Raw genomic sequence first — 12,029 nt, forward strand, 5'->3', positions numbered from 1 at the left:
AAAGGAAAGGGTGATACTGCTGACATGGACCATATCCAAACATTAAACAAAACTACGTGCCACTCTGTGATACTTAAATGTCAAGACTGATAAGCACTTTCCTAATAATTTCATATACATTCTCCTTCTCCACAACTATAAACTACTCTCAAAAGGAAAATGGTAGCTCTACAGTGGACAAACCTCGTGGACATCAAGGGATCCAAGTTAACATTACCAACAATGGCACCAACAGACATCACATGACCCCAGATGTGGCACCGAGAGGACACACTGCTTATGGAATGATGAAGAATCAGACAAATGCAAATTGAAGGACATCTTACAAAACAACTGGCCTGTCCTCTTTAAAAATGTCAAGGTAGGGGCGCCTGGGTGGCTCAGTCGTTGGGCGTCTGCCTTCGGCTCAGGTCACGATCCCAGGGTGCTGGGATTGAGCCCCACATCGGGCTCCCTGCTCGGCGGGAAGCCTGCTTCTCCCTCTCCCACTCCCCCTGTTTGTGTTCCCTCTCTCGCTGTGCCTCTCTCTGTCAAATAAATAAATAAAATCTTTACAAAAAAATAAAAATAAAAATAAAAATGTCAAGGTAATGTAAAGCAAAGCAAAGCCGCGCACTACAGCCATGACAACTACATGTAACACAAAGATCCAGGATTTGGGGGCAGAAGGATATTGCTATGAAGGATATTACAATTATTAAAATTCCAAGGTGGGCGCCTGGGTGGCTCAGTTGGTTAAGCGACTGCCTTCGGCTCAGGTCATGATCCTGGAGTCCCTGAATCGAGTCCCGCATCGGGCTCCCTGCTCAGCAAGGAGCCTGCTTCTCCCTCTGACCCTCCCCCCTCTCATGTGCTCTCTCTCTCCCATTCTCTCTGTCTCAAATAAATAAATAAAATCTTTAAAAAATAAAAAAATAAAAATAAATAAATAAAATTCCAAGGTATTCCACTTTTTTTTTTTTAAGTAATCTCTATGGCCAACTTGGGGCTTGAACTCACAACCCTGAGATCAGGAGTCACATGCTCTACCAACTGAGCCAGGCAGGCGCCCCTACAATTGTTAAAATTTAAACATGAATTCTCTATTAGATATTAAATTGTGTCAGTGTTACATTTCCTGAGTGTGACAAACACAAAAAATGTGATTTTGTAAGAAAATATTCTTCTAAGGAGATACATGCTGAAGTGAGTAGAAACAAAAAGTCCTATCATCTGGAACTTATTACTGATTAGCAAAAAATATGTACATATAGAGTATCGTTAAGCAAATATAGTAAAATGTTATAAGACTGTGAATCTAGGTAAAGGGTACACAAGGAGCTCACTGTACTAATCCTGTTAATTTTTTTGTAAGTTTGACTTCTTTTCATAAAAAGGAAAACAACAAAACCTAGTTCCTCTTACCACAGATTTGGTATCCGTGCTATGGAATAACTTGCAGTGTTCCACTAGTCCTTCTTGATCAAAGTTCTTCTCGGGACAGTAAGGGCAAGGAAAGGTGTAACGGTTTGGGACATTCCTGGAAGATGAAAGGCAGGAAAAAAAGAAGAAACCTCTCCGTGAATACTTTTCCACACTTCAACCACTGTATCCTCCAAAAAAGGAGCAAAGTTCAATGTGTTAATACAGGGATTCTGACAATCACTTCAGAATGAGGTCAACTGTTGAAAATAACTTAACAGCAGAGCTATTACTTGAAGTGAGCAACACAGTCCTCCACACTCTACCCCAAAAACAAAAACTGACATCAGGTGTAGCCAGATTAACAATTATACCTCCACTTTCCCAAACTCCTACAACTAAACCCTTGAACATGCAAAGTGTCCACTGTCTTCATAGCAAAGGATAACCTCTGCCCGAGGGAGTGTTTTGAGTCATTTACCTTGGCTGAAGGGAGGCATCCTTGGTGGTGGCCTTCACACCTTCCATGATGTAATTCTGGTACTTGGAACAGGTAGCCACGTGTGCCCGGATCTTGGATAGGAAGAACTTGGACAGGAAGAATCGGAGCCCATAAGTTAGTCAGGGCCAACATAGTCCCAAAGCAAGGTCAAGATGAAAACCAGATCTGTATCACCCTGGCAAACAATCTCACCAGACTCCTGGCTATGCTGACGGGGCTGAAAGCATGTTTGTTGCAGGGTTTTTGTTAATACCAAGGCTGATGTCTGACCTGACCAACCCAGGACGTCTGCTTCCACTCCAAGTAACTCTTCTAGAGGTTTGCTTTTATTCAAGTTATGCTCTCTGTTCACATACTTCAAACCAGGAAAGGTTTAAAAGTTTTCTACATGGCATTTAAACTAGTCTCCTCACAGCAAGCCAAGAACCACATTTCATTATGTGCAGCAGTAAAAAGTAATCATTTAAGTAAAAGAGATAAAGACCAGTAATTCTAGTTAAAGTACAGGATGCCAGATTGTGATAAATGATCTTTAAAAAACCAGAAATCTGAGTTCTATTTCTCCTATAAAATCTAGTCTTTGCAAGATGGAAAGAGAAAGAAAACCTAGAGGAGAGTGCTTCATCGCAGGTGTTCTAAAAGGAAAGGAAAAGTTTAAAGAATGAAGAGGAGAGGTAAAAGGAAGATAAACATTTTTGGAGGTATAGGACACCCGGAAATATAATACAATACAATCACTAATCTTTAAAAATGAAGAAAAATCAGAAGTATACAGGAAAAAAAAAACATAAACCCATCATGCATGCATAAAGATAAAGTAACGGGTAATTTCATTTCAATATCCTGAGTTTTGAAATTAAAGGAAACCACAATAAAAAAAAGAAAGCTTCGTTATTTGAGCTCCAGCTTACCATAATGCTCCTTTCTGTCTTACCTCCAGCTAAAGAACTTGACTTCAAGCCGCCAAAGAGCTCCCAATTAAAAGGGATGGGAAATAGCCCTATTCAGAATGATAACCACTTTGTACCCCTAGTGCTAAATCACTCTGAAAGGAAGGAGATAAGGTATATCCATTCTATGGCCATTGATACTAATGTGTTAAAGTAATGAAACTGACATGTTAGGCTGTGTAGTAAGTCATTAAGTGGAAAAATTTTTTCAAAATGAGAAAAAGCTCTAGAATTATAGTATGCTCCTATTTTATAGAATTCCTACATCTGTGTTTATAAAAACCTTACATCTGTGTTTGTCAAAGGGCAGAAAGTGTTTTGCAGCCTTCTAAATTATATCACTTTTAAAGAGGTAATCTCTGGAGTGGGGAACAAGCCTACATTATTTTGTATGTTTGTACAGTCCAAAATTAACAAAGTCATGATTTCAAAACCTGTAAGGTTGTGTCTATCTCTTGGAAAATAAGACAACAGTATTTCTCCTTTATAATTATAATAGATGGTGAAATGAATACACTTGATTCTAACATATTATACAAAAGAGCATGGAGGCATTTCAAATGTTAGGTATTGCTCTTATAATCACATAATTTCATAATGACCTTTATGTCATGATTCCTCCCGATCAAGTACTAAAAAGCTCAAATACTTTTTATATCCATTATGATATAGATTATATAACATTTCCCCTCAAACTCATGGCAGCAGGTAACTTTTTTGAGATGCTGATCTCATTTTATATTAAAAAAATTAAGAAATAGCATCCTATCATTATATTCTAATGGAAATTATGCATAGTGCTTTGGAAAAGTGGCTCTTTTATAGGGAAAAAACCGGGGTAACTGACTTCTATGGTTTTCAAAGCTACAATATATAACACACTAAACCAACTCTTAAAAAAAGGCAAAACCAATACAGTCACTAAAATGAAACGGCACAGCCATTGCCACAGATAACTAGCATGCACACGTGCTGTTAGTCACCTAGTCATGCTCTAACTTGAGAAACAACGTGGCAACAGCTCTGCGTTTTACCCCCTCTCATCAGAGAAAGACATTGACTCTTCCATTTTACTTCCACATACATTTTTACGGCAGCCATGGCAAGAAGTCTCTGTGCTCTCAATCTGCCGCTCGAGCTCCGCGGCTCGGACGCCAGGTGCCAGAGCGCTGCGACACACCCCACAGACAGGCTTCTTCGGCTTCAGACATTCCTGCAGGCATGCAGAGCAAAAGCTAGAACAAGACATACAGAGAACCTGCGTCATGCATCGTGGAGACAAGACAACAAAAATGGATAAACTTTTAAAAAGACATCAATGAATAATGGATTATAAACATATTGCTCCCTATTCGTGATTCAAATACTGAGTCCTCCCAGGCCAGGGAGTGTCCTGCCAAGAACATGCTGGTCCACCAACAGAAACAAACACAAACTGTCATGACACACGGTGAAAGGTGTTGTGGCATAATCTGCAAACCTTAGCACCTGCCACTGAGGAATCCTGGTGGGGTTTCCTGAACCTCAGTTTCTCCTCTGTGTAATGGAGATGGTAGTAGCCACCTCTGAGATTACTGGGATGGAATACGTGTAGCAGACCCTCAGCAGACCACAAACAGGAGGTGCTATCCTTAGAGGTGAATATAAAGCTCTATGAGAAGACATACATAAGACCACCCAGCTGTGACCCAGTCTGGTAAGACTTCAGAGGCAGCATTCACGAAAGAGCCTTAAAAGAAAGAGCTCAGCTGGCAGAGGAATGTAAGAATATTCCAGGCACTTAGACTTAAAAATTCATGAGGCACCTAAGGAAATAAAAGTCTAACACCTTTCCTCATGAATGGTAGGAACCCAGATGTTTAAAGATATCAACAAGGCCAAATCTGAGTTTTAGAAAAATAGCTGAGGTTATCATGAACAGAGTTGTTGGTTTTCAATTTTTTTTTTTTTTTAATGTGAGGGAAGACAGGAGCCTTGAAGTAGAAACCAAACAGATGGCTAAGGCAAGGAATTCTGAGGGCCTGAGGCCACAGAGAATTAACTCAGGAAATGATTCAGAGTGGAGTCAGTAGTACTTGGGAACTTATGAATTTGGAAAAGGAAAGTCAAAGAAGGCCAAGTTTCTATCCTGAAACCTATGTAGGGAGTGATGCTGAGATATGGTACATAGTGAGAAAGAACAATAAGGCATGAAAACAGCCTGGCTATATACCCAACCTGACAGGTTTAAGGCAAGATAACAAAACCTGCAAGGAAGAACTCAGGATATATAATCAAAGCTAACCTGTGACAAATTTTTACCATCTCTAAGGATTTTATTCCTCTTTGTCATAAAGCTAGATGTTAACTGCCACACAAAATAGACCAGGCTGAGAGAAAGTGAGGGGGCCTAGTGATTCACCACTGAGAGCATAGTGGAAAGCAAACAAAATCCCTATCTTCATGATGCTTTTATTTCAAAGTAAAGAAAAACACAAATGTTAATTTCTGATAGTGATTAAGTATAGGAAGGAAATAAAACAGGCAGAGATCAGCTGAGGTGGATCATACTGAGCTTCTTTAAGGAGGCAATATTTGAGCTAAGACCTAAAACTGTAAGGAGACAGCCACACAGACCTGGACACAAAGAGATGATATACCAAGTGCAAAGCGATTTCCCAAAAGCAGAAAGGGAGGCCTTTGGGACCATGATGGGTAGACCACTGGGAGAGGGTAAGTGATTAGGTTGGAGAGGTAGAGGGCCTGTGGGCATCATTTGTTTTAACTCTTCTCAAAGGTGGATCACAAGAGGAACCAAAGAGAGCAGAAGGTCCCAGAGAAACCAAGCCCCGCTGGTAGATAAAAGCAGCTTCAAGCCTTCAAGCACACACCAGGATACAGCTCACTGACCAAATGTTCACTAGCCACCTTGTGCCCAAGTCATGCCCAACATGCAAGCCTGCTTTTAAACACTCCCTGTATCTTGGGCTTGCTTTCAGTTTCCCTTTCCTATTTCACAGGCCTTGATCTAGTTCAGCCTTCTAAGTGCTCCATCCTTTTTGTTACACTGCTATGTAAAAAGTCCCTTCTCTTGGGCTCCCAGCCACCTGCCTTTCTCTAGCTATATTCCGCTAAATTGGAGGGACACAGTCAGTCAGGGCTTAAAATAAAATTTTATAAAAACTCAATGCCCCACCCAGCCAAAGCTACAATGATGCTGGTTTCCAAGCATAAAAGCAAAAATCTGCCACTAACTAGGTTGAGCAAAAAAGCACTTGGCTGCAGCTAAGGGGGACTTGTGCTGCCCTCACAGAGGTGCATCCATCTGTCTTCAATCAGCATTGAACTGATGAACACGTGTAACTAGTATGGTGAGTACAGAAAAGAGCCAAGGTTTGAAACCCAGTACTTGACCTCTGACCTAGGAAAGGTTCACCTGGCTCAAGGAAACCTCAACTTTTGCTGCTCTTCAGTTGGTAAATTGTGACTGGGTCAAGCCTCTTTATAAATATTAACTGTGAGTGAAATCCAATGAATTAACCCAAAATCAGGTAAAGTAGTAAGGAGGGCTGATCCAAGGAAAAGACAACTCAATGAGAACACTATCTAGCCTCCACCACCAATTTCTTAGGTCATCCATCCATTACCTGATCGCTCCCAAACACACCAGTTTGATCCCTATAATACCCTCCCACTGCACACTGAATTTTCACAATAGTTTGAACACTTGTTAGCCTAATTTATCATCAATTCATTGGATTGTAAACTTTGAGGGCAGAATCACCTTGTTTCTTACTGTGCCCCAAGAATCTGGCACATGGTGGCTACAAATATTTTAGTGGGTTGAATATAAGACTGCAAGATGGATGCTCAGACACTGTGCTGGGCACTGGGGATACAGAGAGGGGCAACACAGATGTGGTCACTGCCCTCATGATCCCTAAGTCTGGCTCTCTGAAAGGAAGAAGGAAGCGCCAGGAGTGAAGCAGGGAAGTAATTTAAGTAGGGATGGTGATAAGGGCGGTAAGTTAATTTGGGGTAGCTATCAGGGGAGGTGCAGATGGGGCAGGAAGAGTTCCAGGCTAAGTGAACTGCAAGCGGGAACAGCCCAAAGCTAGAAAGAACTTAAGAGTACCTGAAGAAGCAAAGAGCAGTCAGTGTGGCTGGGGAGCCCTTGCCAGGTGCCACATTATTCTCTGGGCTGGCAAGGAGACACCTGCAGTTCATCTGGGAAGAGTGAGACAATGGTGAGTCTGCCCTATGTGAGCCTCAGTCTCCTCCCCTGCAAAATAGCTGTCAACCCTCTTCCCCTGCAGTACTGCTATAGGAATAAGAATACCTGTGAGGCCCAGCACGGGCCTGTCGTGTCTACTCTCCATAAAGGTGTCCTAAAACCAATGCCAAGATGATGCCCAAGAGAAGCACTGAGGGAGACCACTGAGGAAAAGCTAACCCCCAGCAGCAAGAAGTAGCCACATTTTCTACAGTTCTTTCAACTTAGGTGTTTGTGTGTCTAATGAAACAAGGCTTAGATTCAAATCCCGCCAACCTCCACTTACATTGCACCTACCCCAGCCCAGGGTCTGTACTGGTCATTTTCACCCCCATCTCCTTTAGTCGTCATAACCAGTGTATTAGCAACATGCAGGCCCTGGAGGCTTCATTTCAAAGAAAATGCAGCAAACCACGTACACAAGTAGGAACGCTAACAAGCGCTATCTGCAACTCCCAACCCCTTTCACAGTTAATGGCAGACTGGTGAGATCTTATTATCAAGACTTCCCTTTTGTTCTTTTAGTTAGTTCAGCGTTTTTCCAACTTCAGTGCACATTCGAATTACTTGGTAGAGCTGGGTACATGACGCCATACGTACCATACTTCAGGAGCAATGCAGACTATTCAAGGAAAACCGTGGCTATCCAGGGTCCAAGGGCCGATTTTATTTTTTTTAAGTAAACTCTACGCCCAACGTCGGGCTCAAACTGACGACCCCAGGATCAAGAGTCACATGCTCTACCGAATGAACCAGCCAGGCGCCCCACCAAGTGCCGACTTGAGACCCTTCCTAATCCGCAGCAGGGTACGACTCCACTCTCCCGGGTGAGGAACCTGACAGGCCGCCTGGAATACAGTAGGCGCTCAACAGACGGCGGGATACTTGGAAGTGAGTAGGGCGGAGAAGAGCGCCCCGCCGACTTCCACCGGCCTTCAGGAGCCCCGGAGGGCCCCGGGAAGAGGGCCCTTTAGCCCGGTCCTCGCGCTTCCGCCCCAGACCCTCCCCGCCCGGGCCGCACCCCTCCCAGTCAGGTTTCCCCCCCGACCAGACCCCGGCTCGCCACTTACACGTGACCGCAGGGCACTTGAACCGGCTTCTCGTACACCTCTAAACACACGGGACACGTGAAGCGGCCCAACGGGTCGGCCTCCGCGGCGGGCCTAGCCAGCTGCGAACCACCCTCACGGTCCTGCTGTTGCGCCGCCATCTTGCTGCCGCGCAGAGCAGCGCAACGGCGGCCGAGAAGGAGGAGCCCGGGGGGCGGGGCCGAGGTAGCGGGCTAGCGCGCGCGCTCGGGGCGGGGCTTGAGGCCAGCCGGGGCGGGGCAAGGACGCGACCCTCGGCCGTGAGGGGCACTCAGGGCGTGGCTTGTGGAAAGGGCACGTGGACGGTGTGGGGCTTGTGGGTGGGCCACGCCTCCTGTCCCCCTGTCTTCTCCCCCCCCCCGCCCGCAACGGATGGGAGGGAGGGTGAGGCCGAGGGAAATCTGGAAAATGTGGAAGTCAGATCCAGACACCTACAGAACTGGAACAGGCTTTGTGTTTCAGCCACTGTTTCCTCAATTTAAATCATTACTATTACGTAATATTTCATCCCAAATAGAGTTGCCTTTTGTTTAAACTTACGCAAACAAATTTCATTAAAAAAAATTTCGTCTTAGGCAAACAAATTTTAAAGGGAGATCTATCACTCCCTGAGCTACGAACAGAAAATAATCACTTATTAGGAAAAAAAAAATCACTTATTTCTAAGAGCACTGTAAAAATACAGTGGAAACAAGACAGCGTTATTAATTCATGCCGGATACTCTTGACACTGAAAAGGGAGATTAGCCATTACTAGAGGTGTTGAAGACCAGCTATTGGTCACAAAGGAGCCAGCCTAGTGAAAGCAGAAGTGGGAGGCTGGTGTCCCTCTGTGAGTCACCATGCTTCAGTGCCGTGTTCACTTGCCTCCTGGCCATGGGTCCCAACGACCGCACTGTAGAGATGGGGAAGCTGAGGCTTCCCGAGGTAGTCTAAACTTCAGTCTCACAAGAAGGCCCCCTGACCTGGAGCCCAAATGTTTGGAATGCCAACTTTCTCCACTTTCTACTGCACCAAATTTGGCTCTTGTGGACAGCCCATTTAACAAAAGATACATTTTGTTAAAAGGCAGGCTCTGCTAACAATTCTAACCAGGTGTTCTTGACCAGGAAAATCAATGATTAAGCTTCCATCCTGAAAGGCCACAGAGGCCTCACAGTATGGAGTCTACACAGGACAAATAAATCCTGTTAACCAGGTTAATTGAATGCAGGAGGATTGTGTTTAGCTATCCATGTGGGCATCTTTTCACCAATAAATAACTTGGCATGTATATTCAGCAGCTCAAGGGGTGTACACTTTATCGTTTTTTTCCTATTCCTATGGTAAGCACTCATGCATCTGATCTCTTCCCAGCCAAATATGCCCTGTCTCCCCTCCAGGGATGGGGTTGCCTTGGCAGGGGCAGAGGTGTCCCATAGGTATTTATAAGACTTTGTGTTAGCCTTGTAGAGGCTGCCAGACCCTGGGGTGGGAGCAGGGGAGCCCCAGACCTGGGCTTCAGATAGACTGCCTCCAGTTTGGTCTCTTGAAATGAACTTACACAAGCTTATACACTTAGTTACAGAGTCAAGAGGACAGGATTGAAATATTAATAGTGAACTTTTTTGTGCTTATTGGTCTAAGCATTTTACATGAATAAATCCTCATTGCAATCTATGACTTCGGCTCTATTATCCCCATTTTACAGCTATGCAAATTGAAGCACAAAGATTAAATTAACTTTTTTTTTTAAAGATTTTATTTATTTATTTATCAGAGAGAGAGAGAGAGCACAAGCAGAGGGGAGCGGCAGGCAGAGGGAGAAGCAGGCTCCCTCCTGAGCAGGGAGCCCCATGCGGGACTTGATCCCAGGACCCTGAGATCATGACCTGAGCCAAAGGCAGAGGCTTAACCAACTGAGCCACCCAGGCATCCCAAGATTAAATTAACTTTTAATGGTAATGGAAAATGATAGGATTTGAACACATGCAGTCTGGCTTTGGCACCTGTGCACTTAAGAATACCTGTGTCTCAGTCACCTGGAAGGTTTCTTAAACCAATTATAGGAGCCAACCCCCAGAGTTTCTGATGCAGCAGGTCAGCGGGGGTAGGGCCAAGGATTTGCATTTCTAACAGTTTTCTAGGTGAGGCTGATGCTGCTGCACCAGGGGCCATACTTTGAGAACCACTAGCCTACGCTATCCTCCTCCCTCCCCCCTCCATCACTGCTGGACTAGCCTGGATATATTCCATCCCTTCCTGTTTTTTTCTAGGCATTCCCAATGAGAATGTCCCCATTATCCCTTCACAGCTTGCAAATACATTGCCAGGCCTCACCTCCACACTCAATACTCAGCCACAATCAACCTAATAATATGTGTTAAATGAAACTATCCTTTCTCAATGTTCTTAAGGAAACTATTTCCCACAACAGTCTCTTCCTCTCCTTTAGCTTTGGTCAGCCTCTCTCAGGCTGCCCACATCATCTAAGATCTGCTCTGAGCCTGGAGTGGGGAATCGGTCCTGCTCAAAGGCTTTGCAGACTTGATTTTTACCACCAATGTAGACTCATTCATCCAGGCAACAGAGTCCCTGAGGGCCTCCTGTGTGCCTGGCCCTCGGCAAGGTTCAGAGGAGAAATCTGGGGCCTCTAATAGGCAGTGGGGTAGGTGGGCGGTGGCAGATAGTTTTAAAAGTTATTCAACTATATAACGGTCCTAAGGAAAATTGCAGGGAGATCTGCCTGCCCTTGTATGAGGTGATCCAGTCACGCCGTGCCCACACTCCTCACCCACAGAAACCGAGATAATCCACATGTGTTGTTTAGGCCACTAAGTTTGTTGTCATTTATCATGCAGCAACAGACAATACAATCTCCTTAGTGGGCAATTTGCCTATAATTATCTAAATTACGGGAGCATATACTCTTTGATTTATGTCTTCTCTTTTCAAGACTTTATTCCTTGGGCCTGGGCCATCCAATTTGTGGTCATTTAAATGTAAATAAATTTAAAGACAAAACTAAAGAGTCAGTTCCTCTGTCTCACTAGCCATATTTCCAGAGCTCAATAGCCACATGGGTATGTACCGGACACAGCAGATACAGAACATCTCCACCACCACAGAAAGTTCTGATGCTATAGACCTACTCACACGTGTAGCACACAAGCAATTTTGAACTTTAAATACTTTAAAGCTATTTCAGACCTACCCCTTAGAATTGCACCAAATTTTTGGACACCTTATAAATTCCAGATACAAATCCTTTGTCAGATATATGTATTGCAAATATTTTTTCCCACTCTATGGCTTGCCTATTTATCTTCTTAGCTGTGTCTTTCTTTTTTTTAATGCCACATTGTAAAAATTTGTATTATGGGGGCGCCTGGGTGGCTCAGTTGGTTAAACGTCTGCCTTTGGCTCAGGTCATGATCCCAGCATCCTGGGATGGAGCCCCACATCGCATCGGGCTCCCAGCTCAGCAGGAGCCTGCTTCTCCCTCTCCCTCTGCCTACCTGTCTGCCTACTTGTGATCTCTCTCTGTCAAATAAATAAAATCTTTAAAAAAAATTTATTATGGAAAATTTTAAACTTATATAAAAGTAGAGCAAATAGAATGATGTATCTATATGTAACTATTGCCCAGCTTTATTAGTTATCAACTCATGATGTTATGCATTATTTCAAAGCAAATTCAATCATCTTTTGATGAGTAGAAAATTCTAATTTTGATAAGGTCTAACCTATCTTCCCCCTCCCTTTTTTTTTTTTTTTAAAGATTTTATTTATTCATTTGAGACACAGAGATACAGAGAGAGAGCGAGCATGAGCAGGTGGGGAGGCAGAGGGAGAGG

General features: G+C 43.9%; 1 protein-coding gene across 1 annotated transcript in view; it reads right to left on the reverse strand.

The window, feature by feature from the left end:
- Positions 1-8,345, reverse strand: part of RNF114 (ring finger protein 114) — a 19,719-nt gene extending 11,374 nt beyond the window's left edge. The window contains exons 1-4 of the mRNA XM_032387646.1: positions 8,176-8,345; positions 3,938-4,088; positions 1,883-1,989; positions 1,405-1,519 (exon numbers count right to left, since the gene is read on the reverse strand). Of these exons, the coding sequence (XP_032243537.1) occupies positions 1,405-1,519; positions 1,883-1,989; positions 3,938-4,088; positions 8,176-8,315 (513 nt within the window). The 5' untranslated portion in view covers positions 8,316-8,345. The remainder of the gene's footprint in view (positions 1-1,404; positions 1,520-1,882; positions 1,990-3,937; positions 4,089-8,175) is intronic.
- Between the last annotated feature and the right edge of the window lie 3,684 nt (positions 8,346-12,029).

This window comes from Phoca vitulina, unplaced genomic scaffold (genome assembly GCF_004348235.1).
Source record: "Phoca vitulina isolate PV1807 unplaced genomic scaffold, GSC_HSeal_1.0 scaffold50, whole genome shotgun sequence".
Taxonomy (NCBI): domain Eukaryota; kingdom Metazoa; phylum Chordata; class Mammalia; order Carnivora; family Phocidae; genus Phoca; species Phoca vitulina.